The 23,269-nt window shown below is 37.0% G+C and overlaps 1 protein-coding gene across 4 annotated transcripts in view; it reads right to left on the reverse strand.

The window, feature by feature from the left end:
• Window positions 1-277: 277 nt before the first annotated feature.
• LOC111594226 (neural-cadherin) overlaps window positions 278-23,269 on the reverse strand; it is a 138,987-nt gene continuing 115,995 nt past the window's right edge. The window contains exons 13-21 of one of the 4 annotated variants that reach the window (XM_030224364.1): window positions 22,387-22,545; window positions 21,234-21,371; window positions 15,798-17,121; window positions 10,772-13,073; window positions 10,477-10,647; window positions 3,976-4,214; window positions 1,673-1,885; window positions 1,066-1,236; window positions 278-416 (exon numbers count right to left, since the gene is read on the reverse strand). In XM_030224364.1, coding sequence (XP_030080224.1) covers window positions 295-416; window positions 1,066-1,236; window positions 1,673-1,885; window positions 3,976-4,214; window positions 10,477-10,647; window positions 10,772-13,073; window positions 15,798-17,121; window positions 21,234-21,371; window positions 22,387-22,545 — 4,839 coding nt within the window. In that variant the 3' untranslated portion in view covers window positions 278-294. Of the gene's footprint in view, window positions 417-1,065; window positions 1,237-1,672; window positions 1,886-3,975; window positions 4,215-9,161; window positions 9,404-10,476; window positions 10,648-10,771; window positions 13,074-15,797; window positions 17,122-21,233; window positions 21,372-22,386; window positions 22,546-23,269 lie in introns of all 4 variants that reach the window. The other 3 variants (XM_030224362.1, XM_030224363.1, XM_023307426.2) reach the window with 3 other exon arrangements.

Raw genomic sequence — 23,269 nt, forward strand, 5'->3', positions numbered from 1 at the left:
TGATTTTTTTTTACGTTTGTTTTTCCTCTGTTTAATCTCTTCAAAGGTTTTTTCGAGTTTAGTTTTTCGATTAAATTAGTGTTTTGTTTTTTTTTTTTTAGTGTTTTTTTGCTTTTGCCATGCTTCTTTGGTTGCGCTTCTTTGTGTTTTTATTTTTGAGTTGAGCCTAGGAAAATCGTTTCTCTATTTGATTTAGCCTAACCTCAATTGTTGTGTAGAATTCTTAAATGCAACTTTTGTGGCTAATCAACTGCGTTACTCTTTTGCTTTTCTTCTCTTTTTTTGGCTGGAGACTTACAATTCGAGCTCGGTATTATGCGGATTAGGCGCTTCCGGGCCGTACATGTTGGCTAGCTTATCGAAACGCGGACCCCAGGCGCCGAGGTAGTCGTACTCCTGTTGCTCATCGTCGGTGCCTGCAAAAAATATAACAGAAAATATGGAGTGTTATACGCGTGCTGCTATAATGAAAATGTTTAACTTTGTTTTGGTATTTTTATAATGCTCCTGTTTTTTGTATAGAAAAGAATGCTGGATAGTTGGTTATTTTTTATCTATTTATCTAACTAGCATTTGTGGCATTTACTTCATTTTAAATATGTATCACAGCTGGTATGTTTCTAGTATGTTTGGTATTTACTTTTTAAGTATATTCAGAGTTGGTATTTTTCTAGTATAATCAGTATTTTTTTTGCAATTTTCTACAATTCTCCCTAGCATTTGTGGTATTTACATCATTTGAAATACATAAAATAGTTAGTATTTTTTTGGTATTTTTTCCTAGTATATGTGGTATTTACTTAATTTTACACCCAATATTCAGCGGTTTTTGTGCCTCGCTGCCCTGCAAATGTCAAAAAAAATATAATTTAAATAAAAACTGACATTCGCTAACTTTCTGATCTACTTTATGTAGCATACTTGGTTTAGGGTCAAGCTCAGTGGCTACAACGCATTTGTTTTATGCACGCGTAATATTGGGTGCAAAATTTAGTCATGGTGAGTTGTGAAAAATGCTACTCGAATAAGCTATATATATGTATATATCGATAAGTGTTCACCCACCTGAGGCCAATGAGCTAAGCGAACCGGCTGTGCTGCCGCCGCCCTCATACGCATAATTGCGCAAATCATCGAAGGGCGGGGCATTTGGATCGCCATCGGCTCGCTTTTTATGCTCCTCAATGAACATGCCCACATTGGGCTCCTGGCCGGGCATCAGCGTCATCACGGGATCTGTAATCAAGTGTAGAAAAAATATACAAAATATGTTTAATAAAATACATATGGGAAGAGAAAAAGAGAGAATAATTGGGAAGCCAATAAATAAATTAAAATTTATATTGAACAAATTGTTGATTAAAATGTTTAATGTAGAAAACTTCGAAGTTTTTAAAAGCGAATTTAGTTTACTTTTTGAATAGGAGCAGAATGTTTGTTTCTTAAACATTTCATAATTCAGTTTAAAGTAACTTGAAAATTTTAGTTTTCAGAAATTTCTCTTTCGTATACATCATGAAGTTAAATTTGAGTTATTTATATAAAGAGAATTCGAATTTCAAATTGGAAATTTCAATCAGATAAAAAGCTTGCGGCATTTCGTAATGGATTTCAAAATATTTCATTTAAAATACTTCATTTTACTTGACTAATGGATATTAAAAATACTTACACATAATTGGCATTTTCATGGGTGCTAATTCTGGCGGCATGGGTCCGCCGATTGGTATCTGCAATGGCGTTATATCAAAGGCGGTCATATCGTCCTCGCCGCCGCCCTCATCATCATAATTGATAATATTCTCGCGGACATCATCGTCGGGTCCGGGATATTTGATATGCGCCTCGCGCCGTCGATTGTAGACCACAAATACGAGAACGAGTACTGCACGAATAATCGAAGATAGTTTTTGATTAGTTTCAAATTTATGCCAAAATTGTACCCAATATCTAGCTAACTGAAATGCAACAACAATTTGTGCAGCTACTTTAATATGTACTAAAAACAATATAGCTATTAGTCGGGCATGCAAAGTAAAACGCTTAAACTTAACTAAAGCAATTTCGCTAGAAAATACTTGAAATCAAATTTGCGCTCCTTGCGCGCTTGGCAATTGCAAAAAAAAAAAGGTTCTTAATTAAATTCTTGCAAAAAGAAAATAAAAAATAAATAAATAGAAACGAAAGGAATGGCAAAAAAACCAATATAAAAAAGAAATATATATATACATATATATATATATATATATATATATTTATATATATTTATATATAAATATATATATGTCTGCGCGCATTTTTTTAAAAATAAAAGAAAAATATAGAGAAAAAAAGTAATGGGTATAAAAGCGTATTATTCGCAGAATGCCAAAGAGCGTATACCCTAGCAGAACTTGGGTCAGTTTGAGGTAGATAACGTTTGGAAAACAGTGAGAACTGACTATGACTCTCTTATATTTTATATATATTTTAAATGTATGTAGTTCAGAGCATAGCCAGCCTAGTAGACAGCAAGAGCCAACTTTAACTATTGGTTTGAGTTTATTTTCTCATATAATATTCTAAGCTCGCTCAGCTACGTTTCACGTCGCATGATCAAATTGTTATACCTCTTGACATTAGGGCATTAAAATGAACAAACAAATATGGCGCACATTGTCCCAGTTTTGCTTTGCGCTCAGTTCCGCTCCTCTAGCTCACTCCGCTCTCTCGTTGCTCGCTTTGTCTACAGTTGGCGGCTGTAACTGTAACTGCCACAGTGGCAGCCAAAAATTGCTGGCCAAAATGGCAAAATCGAGCTGCAGGCCAAGTCGACAGCCAGCAGCAGGCAGCAGGCAGCAGAAGGCAGACGATATTGTCCTTGCTTTATTCTGACCAACTTGTTGTGTGCTTTTGGCATTCGTTTCATTTTGCTTAGCTTACATTGCTTTTGGCTGCTGTTTCGCTGCTGCTGCTGCTGCTGTTTTCTAATTTTGTGAGCGCGCTGCTTCAACATATTGCAGCATCTGTTGCACAGCGCAAAGTTTTTCTACTTATTTCGACTGAGCAGCCGTAGAAGTTTTGGCCCCCAAGTAATTTGCTGCGGGTTCTTCAATGTCAAAGAGGGACAGAGCAAAGGAGTGAGCGAGAGAGCTGTACAGATAGCAAACAAAACAAAAGTTTTGCCTAGCAGCTGGCAATGGCCAAAATGGACGTCGCGTAATTGCAATTATTGTGTTACTCAAATTCGCATTTCTCGTTTGCTTTTTCCACTGTCAACTATCAACACTCTCCACACTCTCCACTCTGCACAAAGTCTCCACACATATATTCGCTTTCGTGTTCAATAAACTTTAATTTATGTGCATCGCTCGGCCGCATGTAATTTACGGAAATGACTTTTGATGCTCGCCTCACGGCTGCAGCTCTCTTCGTCTCCGTCGCTGTCTCTGTGTAAAGGTTTTTTTGGGCGTGGCCAATTGGTAAATGTATGGCTTAATTAATTTCCAGGGCTCGGCGATTTCATAAATATTTAAATGACATATGCATGCCGTTTAAGCTGCCGTGCCAGCGCCATAAAAATACAAATATTCTCATTTATTTTCTCTCTTTAATGCGATTTTGCAAATTGAACACGAATCGAGGCAAAAATTTATAAAGGGATTTAAAACGATAAAAAAGACGGCAGAGCATTTATGTTATTATATCAACAATAATTATCATACATAATATAAAGTGTGCCATCAATTCTAGACAATTATAGCAGCAGAAGTGAAGGTTAAACTACATTATTAAATACTAGACTATTAAATATGTATTTAATTTAGTACGAATTATATTTTGGCCATGCATTTGTGTTGCCAGCATACTCACTTCGGCGACGCACTTCACTCAGATACTAAGCATATTTGCTTAAAGCTACTTAACCTTAAGCCCAGGCATATGGCGCGGCTTACACGTAGATATATGCATATATATATATAAAGATATACTTACAGAGCAGCGTGCTGAGACAGAGCACCAGGGCAATAATAAAATCACGGGATGGTGTCAACACCCCCGAGGCCAATAATTCCAGTTCGCAGTGCATGCCGGTGAAGCCCAACGGGCAATGGCATTCATACTTCTTGGGCGGCTGATGATCGCGACAGCGCCCCCCATTGCGGCAGGGGAAGAGCAGGCATTCGTTTTCATTGACGCAACTGCTGCCGGAGACTTTGTAGCCCGCGGGGCAGCTAAACGTGACAACGACATGACCGCAACATAATATATAACGCAACGCGAACGTAACGTAGCGTAAAAGTTCAGTGTAGAGTTGGGTAAATGTTTATGTATATATGAAAAAAAAACAGTGTTGGAAAACGAAAAAAGAGATTATTTAAATTTTGTTGTACATCATGCAAGGCAACGTGATGTGATAGTTGTGCTCTAAGTGTTGTTAAGTCTGCTGCATATTTTTTTCTTTTTGTTACTCTTTCGACACTTTTTGGTCGCAGTAAATTTTAGTTGAGCTCACAAGTGTCAAAAAGTCGTATAGAATGTTCGTTTGTTGTTGCTGTTGTTCCGTTTGCTGTTATTATTTTACGCTTTGGCGCATTTCCATTCACAATTTTCAGTTTACGCTGGTTTGTTTTTTGTTTGTTTTTTTTTTCTTAGCTGCTGCAAACTTTATGCATTTGCGTGTGTGTTGCGAAATTTCCTAAGTGCACTTTTGTTTCACACTTTCGTGTGTTTTATGATTATAATGCAGTTGCTGCTGATAGAATTGAATAAAGTTTTGGGTGTGTTTCCGTGTATGTGTGTGCGTTTGACATTTTGAATGCATTTGGCACTTGCTTAAGTTTTGTTTTGATTAGTTTGTCCTCAGCTACAATTGACATCAGCTGCATGGCAACCCTAAGCTGGGGTCACCCTCAATTGTCACCCGTACTTAGTTTTGACATTCATTTTGCATTTATTGCAGGAGTGATGAAAAGCTATTAGCGCACCACAGCAAATAGCAAAGTTTTCATAGCGATTATTATTGGAGAGAGAACCTAAAAAAGTTTTTTGTCAAAACTTGAACTTTTGATTTTCATTTCATTTTCCACTTAGCTGCTTCAATTTTCAGCTGTGCGCAAAATGCAAAAATAATGCCAAAAAACGCGATTTGTTTGCCTCTACCATTCGCCCCATGCATGAATCAAAACTGATAACAAAATGAAAAGAAAAAGTAGAAGAGCCAAAGTCAACAGACTTTGCGGCTGAATACTTTTCAAATGCAGACATAAGACACTTTTGATATATTGACGATTATTGGCAAATACCAGAGACTTCTTGACCAACGAGCCAACAAATCGCACAAAAGCGCCGCACAGCGGGCGGCGGCAGCAACTGCCAGTTGAGCGAGCAGGAAGTAAGCAAGCAAGCCAAAGCCAGCTAAAACTTTCACACTAAATCAGCGGCAGCGGCAGCAGCAAAAAGCACACAGAACAAAAATGGAACGAAAAAAAGTGTTGCATAGTTTTTTGCGCTGCGCCTTTTAGTGATTGCTCCCAAGTGCGTAGTTGAAGCTGATCAAAAGTGGGCAGTTTATAGAGTATATACATATATAAATACATATATATATATATATATATATATTATATATATATATATCTAAAGTTTTTGGGCTTGTCCAGTTGTTGGGCCAAACTTTGCCATATTTTACGTCATTAAGTTTTACTTAGAGTTGGCATGAAACAATTTCTCTAGATACCCTGTATGTAAGACAAGTGCTTAGTAAAAGGTATGATAGTAAAGGGATTTATAACTTAATACTTTAATCATACTATATATATATACTTTTCCTAAATAGAAATTTATATAAATATATATAATATTATTGGTTTAAGCAAATTCTAAGCATTATAGTTTCTTTGTATTTTGTCCCCATTTTAGTCTTTTATTTAGATAATTACAGATTAGAGATTATTTCTCTTATTTATGTGCCAAATTTTTATTTTTAATCTGAGTTTTTGTATATATTTTATTTCACTAGAAGTTTGCCTCTGACACTTTATTGACAAATTAAATAAATATCTAAAGAAATATATGTATAATATAATTCCTTATACATATTCAACTAAACATATATCTTCTGGCAATGAGCATAACCCTCACGCCCTGGCTACAGGGTATCTGCTAGTGTGAAATGCCCACTCAAACACTTTTAGTTGTTTTAACCTCCTATTCCAACTCTTTGAACATTATTTACCTACAAAATGTTTGCTCTAAACTTGAATTGCACGCGTGTGTGAGTGTGTGTGTGTGTGTGAGTGTGCTTGTACATGTATGTATATAAGTGTATGTGTGTGTATATGTGTTCAAGCGTACACTTGGCTACGCAGCGGAAAATGCGCTTAAGTTGTATTTAAAAAGAAAAATCTTACAGACAGCAATCGAAAAAAGAATATAAATCTATATGTATATAATATAATATATATATATATATATATATATATATATATATATATATATATATATATATATATATATATATATATATATATATATATGTATTTATGTCTGAAAATCCTCGCGAGACTTGGCAAATGAAACTGGCAGTTGCTTTGAGCCGCAGAACTGAGAACTGAAAACTGGAAACTGAGATCTGAAAGCTGAGAAGAAGAAGCAGAAGCAGAAGCAGCAGCAGCAGAAGTCAGCAGCAAGCACTCTTGACTCCTGGCTGACTGTTGTACTACATATTCGTCTGGTTTTCTATCTGTTTGCTCAAGTGGATTTAGTGCATCGTGATTTTTCCAAATGCCAAAGCTAAAATCAGCCATTGCTCTTTCACTTGTCTGCGCCTGCCCAACTTCTATTCCTGTATCTCTGTCTGTCTGTGCGTGTGTGTGTGTGGGTGTGTGTGTGTACCTTTGACTGCACATTTATTATCTTACCTGAAGGCATTTAAGCTCTTCAGGACACACTGTTCTTGGTTTCTTTGAGTGCAGTTTACAAAGAACACGCAAGGTGAGCTAGGTGTGTGTGTGTCTGTGCCTGGGGGCGTGACAGCCAAAGTACGTGATATGTGTATAAAAATTGTAAAGTCCTTGTCTGTTTAGTAAGTGCACTTTAAGCTCTATCTTAATTATTTTCTCAAGGACTGTTAACAAGACATTTTAGCTTAGAATTTTTGTTATAATTCATCAGAAATTTTTTCCTAATTAAATGTTTTTTTATTTTTGATATATTTTCAATGATGTGGCACACAGACATATTCAAGCTTCTTGGCTTGATGATGATCTGTGGCAGGCCAACGATTTTGCAAAAGTTTGCAGGAATTTATGTAAAGGGAATAAAGTGTATACTTAGTTAAATAATTTTTTAGGGAACACAACATTTTCTTTACTTCTCAATCAATAAATTTTAAGCTTCATATAAAGGAAATATTTATAAGAAATGGAGACATTAATTATTTAAATATATATAAATATATATTTAAATTTTTAACAGTTTTTATATAGTATATATATGTATAATATATATATAATAATATATATATAATAATAATGTTTAATATCGACATTGAGGGGAATATATGTATTTTTTAAATTATCATAAGGAGTTATTAAGTTTTTAGCAACATATATATTTAATAATATTCATTTATAATTTTATAAAATTACGTTTCATATAATTTTGTATTAAAAAACGCAACTAAATATATGTTATGTGAGTACATACCTTATTAATGGGCGATTTAACTGATATTAAAGTATTTTTTGCAATAAAAATATATATGTATCTATATATTATATATATATTTAAACACATTACGAACAAACAGTGAGACAGAAAGACAACTATGAATTTAACATTTGTGTGGAAACAGCTAAAAAATGTTGTGCCATAAACAAAATGTTGAACGTTAACAGCGAATGATGTTGAAGTTGAATGTTGATGGAATGCAGATGAATGTAAAATAACATAACTATATATATAAATATATATATATATATATATATATATATATGCATATATTTATTTTTGAAACGCAAGTAAATATCACGAAATATAAGAGTCACATGGCTGATAAATATCAGAGCTGAATTTTTTTTATTGTTTGTTAAAATGAAAAGGTTCAATATTCAGTGAGCTGTAATTTTTTTGGGTTTGTTTTATTTTATGAATGAATTGATGCATGTGTAGCTGAATGATTGGATTTTGTGCATTTGACATATGTATATATTGGGCATGATATATATGATATATGTGAGTTAAATGAGTTTTGAATTGAAGCAAAATGTTTAACGAGGGCGGGGCAAATGAAAAGCTTAAATGATAAGCCTGTATATGACTTGATAGGGGATGTATATTTTGATATATGATATATGACATATGATGTATGATATTCGATATTCGATATCTGATATCTGATATCTGATATCTGATATATAATGTATGATATATGATATATGATATATGATATATGATATATGATATATGATATATGATATATGATATATGATATATGATATATGATATATGATATATGATATATGATATATGATATATGATATATGATATATGATATATGATATATGATATATGATATATGATATATGATATATGATATATGATATATGATATATGATATATGATATATGATATATGATATATGATATATGATATATGATATATGATATATTATATATGATATATGACATATGATGTATGATATTCGATATTCGATATTTGATATATGATATATGATATATGATATATGATATATGATATATGATATATGATATATGATATATGATATATGATATATGATATATGATATATGATATATGATATATGATATATGATATATGATATCTGATATATGATCTATGATATATGATATATGATATGATATATGATATATGATATATGATATATGATATCTGATATATGATATATGATATATGATATATGATATATGATATATGATATATGATATATGATATATGATATATGATATATGATATATGACATATGATATATGATATATGATATATGATATATTATAAGTAAAAAGGTAACTAAACTAAAGGCAGGCGCTAAAGCACTAATTGCTGGCTATATTTATATATAGAAATTATATAAAAATGGTTGTTGTTGTTGCATTTTAGCTAGATATTTATATAGATTAGTTAACGGTTGAATTGGCTCACTCAGTATGATCAGCAGGCAAACGAGTATGGCCGCCAGGGCGCCCATGCTCAGCTTGAGGGTCTGACCCTCCTGAACCAGCTCACAGCTCTCGCCCCAGAAGCCATCGGGACAGATGCAGCGATAGCGCAGACGTGGCTCGAGATTAATGCACGTAGCGCCGTTCATACAGGGCATATCGAGGCATTCGTTGCGATCCATGCAGCCCTTTGAATCGGGCGACATGATGCGTCCCTCGCCGCAACTAAATTACGTTAACATTCGCATTCGATAGTGTCGAAAGTGTATTGTAAGTTAACATGGGTCTATTATATGTATTTTAGGGGCTACGAAATGTGTTTTTGATGGCAACAGAAAATACGAATTTTGTATAAAACGGGTCAGATGTATGTCCATTAACCGATTGAAGCACAGTCTGAATGCCAATAGGAGGATTCATGGATAACTTAAGTGACGTCTCCTACGTAAACTGTGCTGCTTAGCAGACGAAATTTAACTTAAGAGTAAATATATAATTAAGTTCAAGTGTTTATTAATTGGCTTAACCGTTTCGAAAACGAACTCGATTAGGCATTGCATTGTGCAAGCATTTGAATGTTTGCTTTTAGCCAGCAAATCTTTGAGCAAACAGCGGAAGCGGAAGCCAACTAAGCAACGCCACGCTTCAACAGTGTTGCCAAAATGCCACAGAAATGTGTGTACAGATGCTATGCTTTAGTGTGTGTGTATTTTAGCTGGTGCCTGGTGAAAAAAGCGTGAATATGTACAGTTGCGTTCAGGTGATTGAGACAAGAGCATATCGATTTGTGCCTGCCCTAAACCTAATCCGATTGATTTGTCACGCAACGTTAACTGCCGCACGCTAACTCAGTTTCGTGTGTGGGTGTGTGTGTGTGTGTGTGTGTGTGTGGGGGGGAGGCTGTTCAACAGGCTGGCAACGTCAATTGATTGACGTGCACTAAGCTGCCGTTGACTTGGCACAATTTCGACTGCTCTCTGCTTTGCCCTCGCCATTTTTTCTGTGTTATATTTTTGGCAGAGCCTTTAATTGATTAAGCCTATCAAATGTTTGGCCGCCAATTGTCGTGCATCGAATTTTGTTATATTTTTTTTCGTGTGTTCCCTGCCCATTCTTTGGGTTATACGTGGCGTATGCTTGACTTGCGCGCCCGTGTGTTAAATATAGAGAACGTTTTTAAAGTAATCGTTTTTTAAGTCCTTTATCTTGTACACAGTCCGAGTTGAGGTTTTTTTATTATGAGTAACAAAAAAGAGCGCAATGTAAACTGATTGTGTATTGGAGCTGAAGAAACTTACGTGCACTCGTAGACATTCCAGAGATCCACACACTCGAAGGGATCTGGGCAAATGACATTCGAGCAGGGCTTGTTCGAGGGGCAGCCCTTTTCCAAATTGCGTGCCATTGTCGCCTGACCCCATTGCGTGCCATTCATGGCCGGTGGCAGGGGCAGATGCTTGCCCTCCAGACTGTAATGGGCGAAGAAGGGAATTAGTTATAAGGCAGGAAAGTAGCCAATTGGCAAAAAAGGCTTATAAAAGTAGTCGCAATTCCCGTATTAACTTATTCTATTAAGAAATTAAGTATACGCACCGTATATCATCCAGACAGCTCTTCTGATAATCCGCATACACTTCGAATGTGCGCACACCCGTGTACTCAGCCTTGCCGCCCGCATAGACACCCTCCTGCTTGTCGACCAACAGCCATTGATGGCCAACGAACTGGAACGTTTCATTGTAGCGCCTACCCTCGCCGCCGTCTAGCTCCAAGGTGGCCGCGGAGCCGTAACGATTGATGCGCACCACATGCCATTGGCCGTCGTTGACGGCCACCGAGTTGAGCCACAGATCCTTCTCCTCGGTGCGCAGCGAATTCAAATTGTAGCGGAAGTGCAAGCGAGCATCCTTGATCTCCAGTATGCCATACTCGCGATTATGCTGATCGCTTACCCGGAACAATTCGCCGTGCTCTTCGCGTGTGCGGAATCTCAACTGCACCTGAGTGCTAAAGCGATCCGGCTCAAAGCTGAGCGCATATTTCACATAGCTCTGCGCCTTGAAGGTCGTGGGCACTGTGGGTATATTGCAAGCCGGCCCCGTCCAGCCAGGTCGGCAATGGCAACGCGCCTCGGAGAGCGAGCCCACACAGTTGCCGTGCTCCCAGCAACGTGCCGTTGCCTCTGTCTGAGCACATACCTCCTCCGTCTGGGGACAGCCGGCAACACTGTTCCTCGACAAGCCTGGATGGGCCAAATCGTAGAGCTTAGAGTTGTGTACAAGATTCCGGATGCAGCCATCGAAGCCCTTCGCTGTGGGCATATAGTGCCAGAAGTAGAGCGACTGCTCGAACTGCTCTCTGTACAGGCCGCCCACTTGCAGCGGGGCATTCACATTGAGATACTCATTGAAGGGCGGTATCTGGCCGCGTGCCTGGCAGGAGGTGTCATCGAATTCTGGTGGCGTGCCGTCCTCCATTTCGCTGATCTCGGCTGATTTACAAAAGTCAACGACCATGCGCACGTCTTCCGTGCCCCAGAAGAGATCGATGCGATGCCATTCGCCATCGTCCAAAGTCTTCTTCGTCTTCACGCGCAGCTCCAAAGTGCCGGAGCCGAAATCGATGAGCAATCGCGGATAGCCACGCTCCAATTCGAGTGCTATAAAGTCAGAGATCAGCATTTCATCACGCTCCGGTGGCACGATGGGTCCATTATAGATAATCAAGCCATCCGGCTTGCGTGTTATGAACTCCAAACTCAAATGCGACTCGTCGCACATCTCGAGAGGCGGATACCAGGCCCAGCCATTGCCGCGGAAGCTGCGCGTTGTCTGCTGGCAGCGCGGACCCGTATAGCCCACCGGGCAGGAGCAATGGGGACCAAAGCGAGTGTCCACACAGCGTCCGCCATTGTGGCAGGGCGTGGTGCGGCATGATTCGGGCTTGGTGAAGTTGCGAGCACCACAGGTGCAGTCGGCCAAAGTATCCACTCGCACACCCACCAGAGCCGTCTTGTTCGCATTCACCATGTAGGGCAGGGAGCTGATCTCCAAGGAATTGGTGCAGCTGCCTTCGCACATCTGATTCTCGTAGAGGCACTCATCGATGCCGACCATTGTTATATTGATGCCCACGTCCTTTTCGATCTCCTCGCGGTGCATCAGCACGATGCCATTGAGCCGCACAGGTTTGTAATAGGGCGAGCCGTGAGCAGAGAAGCGAACATCAGTTAGCGGAGGATTGCGACGCTTCAACTGCACACTGAATATATCCACGTTCTCACGTTCCGTGTTCAAGAGATCCGCCAGCTTGTCTCTAAATCTGTCCAGCTTCGAGCGACTCAGACTCTGGGTGCGATAGTTCCAGACGCGTATGAAGTCTTCGTCAGAGATGCCTGACAGACGCACTGAGCCCGAATTGATGACCGCTTCGTGCGGGATCTCACGCACCATCACAGTCACGTTGGCTGGCACATCGGTTTGGGTGTGCTTGCGATCGTAGACCTTGAATCGCAGATGGTAGCGACCCTCGCGTGTGCCGGCACGCATTGTGACCATGCCGGAGTCTTCGTCCAGCTTGAAGCGCGGATGCTCCTGTGCCTCCCAGTAGAACTTCTTGTCGGGCAAATCCCAGTCGTCTAGATCGTAAACGTACACACGTCCAATGGGCGTATCTGGCGACTGACCCTGATAGTTGTATACGAAAATATCCTTCGAGCCTGGCTGCATCTTGTTGTCGTTCACATCGCCAATGATCACGGTCAGCGTGCTGGTGCCAGTCATAGCGGGCGAGCCATGATCCTTGATCACAATTGGTATCATGTACTCCTTTTGTTGCTCGCGATCGAACGAACGCAGCGAGGATATAACAGCCATGCCATCACCGTTGGCGCCCTCTGTGAATGGGTAGAGAGAAAGGAAAATTTCCGATTAATTAGAAAATATTGAAAATCTTCCAATTTTTTCAAGTCTCAAAAAAACCAAAAAATATTTTCTGGAATATTTTTGATTATTATTTTAAATATTTTTTTTTGTTTTGTGAATTTTAAATTATTTATATTTTCGGTTAATTAGAAAATATTTGAAATCTTCGATATTTTTGCAAGTCTCAAAAAAAACCAAAAAAATATCTTCTGGAATATTTTTTATTAATAATTTTAATATTTTTTTTTTTTTTGTGAATTTTAAATAATTAATATTTTTGTATCTAAGCAATTCATATATGCATAACATTTTGATATACTCTTAATATCCTCTTTATTTATCACACTTTTTGTCTCTAAAGCCGCAATTTGTTTGCATTTATTTTAGAAACTTTCATTTTCTAAATGAAATTTTATTTAAAATTTTGGCATATTTAATACTAACTAAAAATCACATTTATTTCATTAGCTTTGGCTACACTATTTGGAATGCTGCATGCACAAACAATTGGATAATAAAAGAAATCTCTTATGACAAATTTAGTCTGAGTGTTAAGCTTTTAAAAGCATTTCCTAGTTAATTGTGCTGGGATAGCGACGGGCGGCTGTGCAGCGGGGAAATGGCAAACAAGTTGAACCTCAAAAAGTGAGCACCTTTATTAGTGCTCACGTTTGCCGGTTGATTGCAATGGAAGCAGCTACAGGAAGGCATGCTTTATCCCATTTGTTGTAATTACGCTTTGAGGGGGCCAACAAGTGTTAAGACTCGCTTCCTCTCTCGCCCTGCTTCTGTCTGTGCAAACGACAAATGTCATTGCTAATCCGACTTACCACTAGCCACGCCCACATGCCACAACACACGCCCTTCTCCAACACAGTCTGCAATTTTTGCTATGCCAACGTCGCTTAGTTACTCCAATGGGGCCAACGCACATTTCAAATGTATTTTTAAAGACACTCCATGGTGTGTTTTTAGGCAAATTGTATGCAAATACGTTGAAGTCGACAAGACCAACACACACACACATGCAGACAACCACACACATTCACACTCGTATGTATATAGTGCTACCACTACACAAAGTCAAGCCACAAGCACAAAGTTTTTCGACTCCCCGTTGGCGCATCAAAATTGGATTGCCACCCACACACACTGCACTACACACTACACACACACACACACAGAGACACTCAGTGGGAGCTTGAAGCAGCCAAACTCGGCTTGCTGCTGACTTGGCCAGAGCCAGGGACCATTCGAGCTGGAGACTCGACAAATTTTTCGTGGGTAATTTAATTGAAAACTTGTACATTTGATATTTTATTTTTCGACTGGACAGGTGTGTGTGTGCGTGTGTGTGTGGTGTTGTGTGTATCTTTGCTTTAGCTTATTTAATTTAAATTTTGCATGTTGCTGCGGCTGCTGTGGTTTACTATTTCGTTCCCGTTTTATGGCCCAATGCTAGATATCGTATATACGGGGTAATTGCATTTTTATGCTTTGCCATTGTGACAGCGAACTCACATTCACATTGCCATTCCCAGTCCCATTCCCATTCGCTTTCGAATTCGAATTTCTAAATTCGACATATCCATTCTAACGGCAATTTTATTATACACTGCCTGCATCGTTTGTATGGGCAACAACAATTGCTGCCGGAAATGTTGCACTTTTGCATTGTTTAAACTTTGACCCAAATATTTTGCTAACTTTTATTTATTTATTTTGTTTCTTTTTTGGCAATTGCACTCTGAACTTGGGGTTAACAGTCAACTCTTTGCCTCTCTCTCACTCTCTGTCTGTCTGCCTCCTTCTCTTTCTGCTGCCAACATTGCGTATACGTTACGTTTTGCTATTTGCTGCGTAACTTTCGTAAAATTGTTGTAACAAAATGTCGAAAATACTTTTCATATTTGAAATTTGGCAAAAATTAAAGCGAGAAACCTCAATTTATGCAAACCTTTTTTCAATGTTGCAAAATATCGTTATGCATTTGGCATATTTCTTGCTATGACTGTGCGTATGATATGTGTATTAGAACAGTTTAAAGTAATTACAATTTCTACTCGATGCTGTACTTAACATTATATTAGTATATAATAGCAATTCTAATTATTTCTTTGCTTACTTTCTGTTTTATATAATAAGTATAACAGTTTTTATTGCATAATAATTTTTGTGTCTAATTCTAATTCGATTCTGTTATGCCGAGTATAACACTTTGGTATAATATTAACCATCGATGTAAGTAGTAGAACAGTTATCTTTCTACTGCTTGTTTACATAAATTGTATAACACTTAAGTGTTATTAAATGTTAAATTTATTTGGCATACTTTTGTGTTATGACTAGTATAACACTTATGTGTTTTGGCTTATAACACATAGAAATGCCTTTATTTGGTATGATTATGTGACTGTTATATAAGCAATATAACAGCTTTTGTTACGAAATATCAGTCTCGCTTGAGATGTCTAGTATAACACTTACTAGCTGCCAAATATAATGAGTACCTAGCATGTTTGTTTGGCTGCGCTAGTATAACACTTTTTGATATCTACTTGTCTTAACTTTTCGCTTAGCTCGTTTTACAACACTAAATAAAAAAGCTTCTAAAAATTCTATTAGTCTCCTACAATGTTAGTAAATATTCTCCTACCGTAAAATTCCCACACCCGATTAAAAACTGTGCTACTCACTTTGATCCTGTTCGACCTTGAAGGAGGCGCGTATAATATCATCGGCACTGGGATCCAAGCGGAACTGGAATGGTGGTCCATTGCTCTTGGAGCGATCGTCGTCGTCGGTGGCCAGAATTTCGACCACTTTGCGTGGCGGCACATGCTCCGGCAGCACCGGTCGATAGTCCTTGAGGAATTTCGGCGCATTATCGTTGATGTCCTGCACAATGACCGTCAGCGTGGCCGTAGCCGTCTTCGGCGGCGAACCGTCGTCGATGGCCAAGATCTTGACCTGGTGTCGTGGCACAACCTCACGGTCGAGCGAACGTTGTATGGTAACCGAACCATTCTGATTGATGGCGAATTGCCGCTGGCGATCGGAGGAGCGATCTATTGAGTAGGAGACCTTGCTCTTGCCGCCCTGATCCGGATCAGTGGCCTTGAATTTCTCGAGCTCGGTGCCCACCTTGGTGTCCTCGAACACCGACACCTCCACATTGGCGCGCTCGAAGTGCGGCTTATTATCGTTGATATCGCGCAGTTTGACCACGACCCATGAGTAGGCGACATGATATTTATCGTTATCGTTGTCCTCACCCTTGTCGTTCACCTGTATGCGGAAGCGGAAGCCATTGCTCTGCAGTTGATCCTCGTAGTCGAGCGGCTGCACAATCTTCAGTGAACCCGTGCCATCGTTGTTCCGCACCATGGTGAACTTATCGGCGCCATAGCCACTGTTATCGATAACTTTGTATTGGAATTTGTTCGTCTCGTCCTCGTCGTGCACTGTGACTGTTAGGATGGGCATTTCGGGCAGCGCGGTGCCGTCTGTCTCGTCCACCTCCGTGAACCATTCGTCCTTGGTGAACTGCGGCGGCATGTCGTTAATATCCTTGACACGTATAGACGCCGTGCCCGTGCCCTTTAACCCCCCGCCATCCATTGCAACGACTTGTATCGAATAATCCGGCGTACGCTCACGATCCAAGCAGCAAACGGCCGTCTTTATCACACCCGTATCGGGCTCTATCTCAAAGATGGGCGATCCAGTCTCCTCTTCGATGACATTCTTCTCAATCGAGTAGACTAGACGTGCATTTGAGCCTTCGTTCGGATCATCATAGTCCACTGCGGTCATTGTCATCACAACCATGCCGGCGGTTCCGTTCTCGGTGACATTGCCAAAGTAAACGCCCTGCGGGAAGATGGGCGCATTGTCGTTGATGTCCTTTAGATTAACCTGCACGTCCGCATAGCCAACGAGTCCCTCGCCGCCTTCGTCCTGTGCGAAGACTGTGAAGCGCCATTGGGGCCGACCATTCGGTTGATCACGATCCAAAGGCTGTACGGAGAGAGAAAGAGAGTAGAGCAAGACAGTTGGATTACAGATACAGATAAAAGCTGTGCAAATATTGAATAGAAAATGGAGTTGCACGTGTTACGTGTGCTGTATGCGTGTCCTGGTTATTGTATAATTTTAAGCTGTCATAACCGGAAAACCGATTAACATCAGTGAAAAAGAACAAATACCCCACAGCTACACTTAGAAAAAAATAGGGGCACAAAAGATTTCGTGTATACTTACTATGAAACATTTTTGAGAAGAAACAAATGACCTAAGAATAAATTTTCTAAAATTAAATTCTATAGGAATAAACACCCTAAAAATTGATTCTCTTAGAACATTTTGCCACATTCTTTGAATAACTTTTCTAGGAGTAAATAGTTCAAAAATAAATTCCTCAATAATAAATATGCAAAGAATAAATTCTATACAAATATTACAAAATTTTAACTTCTAAATAAAAAAATAATTCACTACGAAAAAAACCTAGAAGAATACATATTGTAAAAAAAAAACCCTAAAGATTTTCGAAGAAAAAATACTATACGAATATTCCCTATAAAATTTCTGTCGAATATATTTTCTATGAATAACATTTCTTAGAAATAATTCTATATAACTAAATTTGCCATGAATAAATTCCTCAACAATAAATTTTCTAAGATAAAAATTTAAATAAATTTAAAATCAAATAAATAAAATAAATTTTATTAGAAAAGTTCTCGAAAAATATCCCTAGAATGAATATTTTATGAAAAAAATGTTTAGGATTAGAATAGAATATAGAATGAATGAATTCCCATTGAATAAATTTTTACACAAAATTCTAAGAATAAATTCAGTTCTAAAATATCTTTTAGTTGTCTAATTCTATTTTAAGCATTATTTAATTATTTAAAAATTTATTAAATATTTATGAAATATTAAAAAATCTGTGACAATTTTTAATATCTTAATAGAAATCAAATATTTCTGTGTGTTGGTAATTTTGATATTAAATGAACAAAAACTTGGCTATTTAGAATTTTTAAGCAGTACCACTCCCTAGTTTTCCTCCGAGTGTACCAGCATTTCGGTCGTATGGAAAGCATACAAGTGCAACTTAACGAAACTCCACCAGGAACTCCCCCTGTGTGTAAACCTGTGAAATTATCCATTCACAATGGCAGCCCACAGCTGAGCTGAGCTGTGGGTCGTCTCTGTGTTCCCGGTGCTGATTTTGACTTTGATATGCATATGCAGAGAACATGGCTTGAGTGATGTGCTGTGTATGTCCTGGCAGCCATTACGCAACGCAGCCCCACCTGGGGATGGGAGATGCCGGTTGGGGGAAAGGGTAGGATGGGTGACAGCCACCTTTTTATAATAACACAAACGCGCAGAAAAAACGATTTTAATCAGCACTTTTGTATCTCTCTTGGCTCATGCTGTTATGCAGTAAGCCAGACCCTGGATACCGACCCACATCCCGAAAACTGCCCGCCCCTCTGCCCCGGCTAGAGATCCTCGCATGCCTGACAGCCGCAGCCTGTAACGTAACGAATACAACAATAACAGCAGGACATGCTGAAACAGAAACAGGAACAGCTTTTCATAGCGCTGACATTGGATTAGTCGTAAAAAATGATAGAAGCAAAAAAACCCACAAAATAAAAAATAGAGCCAGGGCAAAAAGGGAAAAGTCCACATGCGTCGTCATCGCTTTAATTTGCATGACAAATTTGACAGCATTGTTATGACATATTCAATTTAAGGGATTAGTTGAGCTACGAATCTCTCTCTGTGTGAATGTGTTCTATGAATGATAGAGCTCGTTTTGGTTTACCCTATGCTTACATGTTTTTTTTTGTCTAAATTATTATTTTAACCACAAATGTTTTTTGCGCTTTTAACTGGACTTTGTAATACAATTTAGTACATTTAAGGGCACAAAAACTAAAAAGAAAAGGAAAACATTAAGTGTTTTTTGTGGTTATTTCATTTGTGTGTGTTTTAAGGGCTTTTTTTGTTTGGGTATTTTTAATGTAATATCTAACGGATGTTCACTTTTCAGCGCCATAAAAATATGTCAAATAGTTGTGCATCTGTATTATGTTGTGTTATTAGCAGCTGCTATAACACTTATAACAATAACATTTTAATAACAAAATGATAATAGACTACTGTTACTGTTACTGTTATCTCATGATAACAAAGATCAAGCATGAGAAATTATAACATAAATATTCAAAGACAAAAGATCTCTACGTTCTGCTATAAGTGCTGCTGTTATATTACTTGCTGCAAGTATAACAGTTTGCACATTAATAGAAATGCTTTTAAGATTTCTAACATTTCTTTTGACAGCGCTTATCCCTCATTTAATTTATTAATGTAAACATTTGTAGTTAACATTTGAACGTTAAAGTCATTTTCAGCTACTTCTGAATGTTCTTTTAGCTCAAGTCACTTGACAACGCGCACTTCAAATACATTTGAAAGTGCAAGGTCTACTTAGCAGCGCCATTATAATGCACAGCACTCTCTTCAGTTAATTGACTTATGCAAACTTTATTAAATATCAAACCACTTAATATACTGGCTCAATTGAAAATAGGTAACACTGCGCTATTGGGGAGTGCCCGACTAAAGAATATCCTGAGCTATAATGAACTTTAAGTATTGTACTCAAATGTTATGAGCGTTGCGCTAACATTAAACTATATTTAAATACATTATCCCAAAACTCCAGTACTTTAAATAAATTTGTTAATAGTGCAGGGAGCCATACTTAACCGAAAATATATGTAGTCTATGACAGCAATTCGAGTCAATAGAGTTTCTAACTCTAAAAGTTGTATTTTTTTTAATACAGACATAATTTGTATCGAAATAATATATCGAAAGTTATCGAAGTTATCGAAAAAAAGCATGATAAACTGCATAAGGTATAGGAATTTAGAAATAAAATTCATAGGACAGACTCACATAAGGTCGACACAGCTTGTCATGTTTATTCAGCACATTTACAGGTCTGCTATCTATCCGTACCTGTTACATACACTAGTTCAAGCGCATTATACCCCAAATACTCTCATTACAAATTGTTTTATTTAAGCGTGACACCCTCGTAAATCAATATGCATTCAGTCCGAGTCGTTGCCGCCTTTCAGCTGCAACTTAAATGTTAAATAATGAGTTTCACGCGCTGAGTTAAAAGTGAATTGCATAAAAAAATGGGGAAGCCGTTACAGTTGTTGTTGCATCTGCCTGAGGATTGCGTCGGCATTGATGGAGCTTAATCAGTGCGCATATTACGCAATCATTCATGTGGCCCTGGGCTGAGTTGCGAGTTGTCCATGCTGATTACAACTCGAAAGTCCAATAAAAGTCTATTATATAATTTTCTATTGATATGCTGTCTATTAAAGTTAGTTAACTAATTATAAATAACAAGTTAAATATAAGTCTCAAATTCTATTTAATATGTATTTTTTTCCAATATTTAATATTTTTTTCCTTTTTTATAAAAAAATCAGAAATCTTTGAAAATGGAAATAAATTACTGCAAACGTGGCTTGATTGGTGTAAAAATTGGTTTTTAGCAAAATTAAAGGTATGTCCAAGTCGGTCACACTTGATTACATTACTCTTGAATACATTACTCTCTCTGTTAATCCTAGTCGTTATCCAAGACTCTTTAAATATAATCAACTGTCTTGGTTGTCCATTAGTTATATAATTTATTTTAATTTCTGGGATAAATTAGACTTTTCATGTAAAATATGAATTTAGGAACATTTTTCCAATATATTTTATATCTAACAATTCCCATTTACATATATATAATATTCTAAATCTCATTTCTTGTCCAACGTCAACACTTTTTGGAATATTTATTCATTTCAAATAAAAGCTCTCCCTAAAGACAGGGTATTTTCTAGCAGGGCAGTTGTTTTTATATATATTTTTCATTTATTTGTCTGCGTGTTCTTTGCGGTTTTGCTGACAGTTTTTTAATGCTTCAATTGCAGTAGATACATTTGTGTTGATTCAAGAATGACCTGGATTTATTTCTGATTCTCTTTTCATTTCATTTTTTTTTTTTTGTAATTTTTCTGTGAACTTACCTTAAGCACGAATATTTCGCCAGTTGTGCGATTAATGTCGAATTTGCTATTAGCTGGATTATCGGGATCTATGCCTTGGCCAGTTAGGAAATAGACAATATTCTGTGGACGATCCTTGTCCCCATCGGTGGCTGTGACCTGTTTATATCCAGCATCGAGTGCGGTGCAGTGCAAAGTAAATGCCAAACAAATGAAATTTTCAATATTAGTTCGGGTTTTCCCAATAAATATTATTAAAATGAAATGCAAATGGACAAAACAATAAACGTTAGTGCATGCAAAAGCTAAGCTGTTAAGTGGGGATTGGGCATAGTCTACAGATTTGTACGCCAGATGGCGCATTAGTGCACTTCTATTATAAGTCCAAAGCACGCTTGACATATTGCATGTAATTTGCAATTCAATATTTAATTAAATTAGTTAAATTGCTGCAACTAAACGTGTGTTAAGCTAACATAAACCACTAAAAATTGTTAAATGCAAAATAGGCAAAGAAAAAGATTTAAGCGTATTAAATATTAAATAAAACATGCAATTTAATTAGCAGTTTCTACTACTTGTGTGTGAGTGAGTGAGTGTGTGTGTATATATTAATTGTCAGTGCTCAAAATATTTATTATAAAAGCATGCAATTGAAGCTTGACCGCAAACAAACAAATTTTAAAGCAAATCTTTTTGGAATTTAAACGCAATTAAAAAATATTGTAAATTGTCAAATTATTAAATATTAAATATTCAACATTTTAACAAATTATATTAAGTAATTAAAGATATACAATTTAATTTTCTTTTTACATAAATATATATATATATAATGATATGTTTATTTCATTTCCTTTTGAATTTTCATGAGTTGTTTACGTTTGCGAAATGTTAAATAAAATATATATATATTATACACCTGCTATACATGATATTTAACATACAAATATGTATGTAAGTGTGTGTGTTTGTGTTTTTGTTATTGATGTTGTGTTAACATAGTACAGAGAGCGCAATGATTACAATGAGCTATTTGTTGTAGTCGTATTAAATTAATTGTTTAATGAGAACTGTGCTATTGTTACACACAGTCACACACACAACACACGCTGCATATTTACAATACGATATATATATATTTGTCTGGCATAATTGTAAGCATTATAGCGACCTGCATGATGGTGAAGGGCGTGGCCATCTCCTCGTTCAGACTGCGCTCGTATAGCGTTTGCGGGAATACCGGGGGCAGATCGTTGACATCGCGCACGCTTATCACGATTGTTGTTTGATTTTCATTTAAACTATCCGATGCGACCAACTTCAGTTCGTACTAACGAACACAAACCAAGCAAGCAACAACAACAACAACGAATGTGTTCGCGTCCGTGTAACAGGGTCGACAATAAATAAAGCCATAAATAAGAAATGAAAATAAAACATACAAAACATAAAGCAAATGGGGGAAAAAGTAGGCAAGAAAAATGCAAATGTAAATAAGAGTCGAGTATAAATTAAATTAAAAAAAGGAATAAAAATACGCAAAATAATGTGACATAAATTAAGAATAAAGTCAACAATAATATATATATGTATTTAGTTACATATGTTCGATTCGATTTACAAATGATTTGATTTTTCTCTATATTTCGCTGTATTAAATATTTATGTTGTAGTATTTTTTAAACAATTTATTTATTTATTTTTTAAATATTTTTTTTTATTTATTTCTGACTTTTTACTTATTAATTAGCTGCGCGTGCTTAATGTTTTATCAACATGTTATTTTGGTTTGTCTGTCACTTCTTTTCACTCTCTAACTTTTAGGCATAATTAAATGCGCTGAAAAAAAATCAGTTTAATGCAAAACAAAAACAAATGCATTCAAATATTTGTGTTCTACAATTTGTTATACACTCTTGCAGAGAGCAATTTGAGTTTGTAGAAGTTGTCTAACCTATGTATATATATATATAAATATATATATATTACCGAGCCATACTTGCATTTCTGTCTACAGTTTCTAATGTATATTGACTCATTATTGCTAAAATTAA

Source organism: Drosophila hydei, unplaced genomic scaffold (assembly GCF_003285905.1).
Source record: "Drosophila hydei strain 15085-1641.00,03,60 unplaced genomic scaffold, DhydRS2 tig00008114-arrow-pilon, whole genome shotgun sequence".
NCBI lineage: Eukaryota > Metazoa > Arthropoda > Insecta > Diptera > Drosophilidae > Drosophila > Drosophila hydei.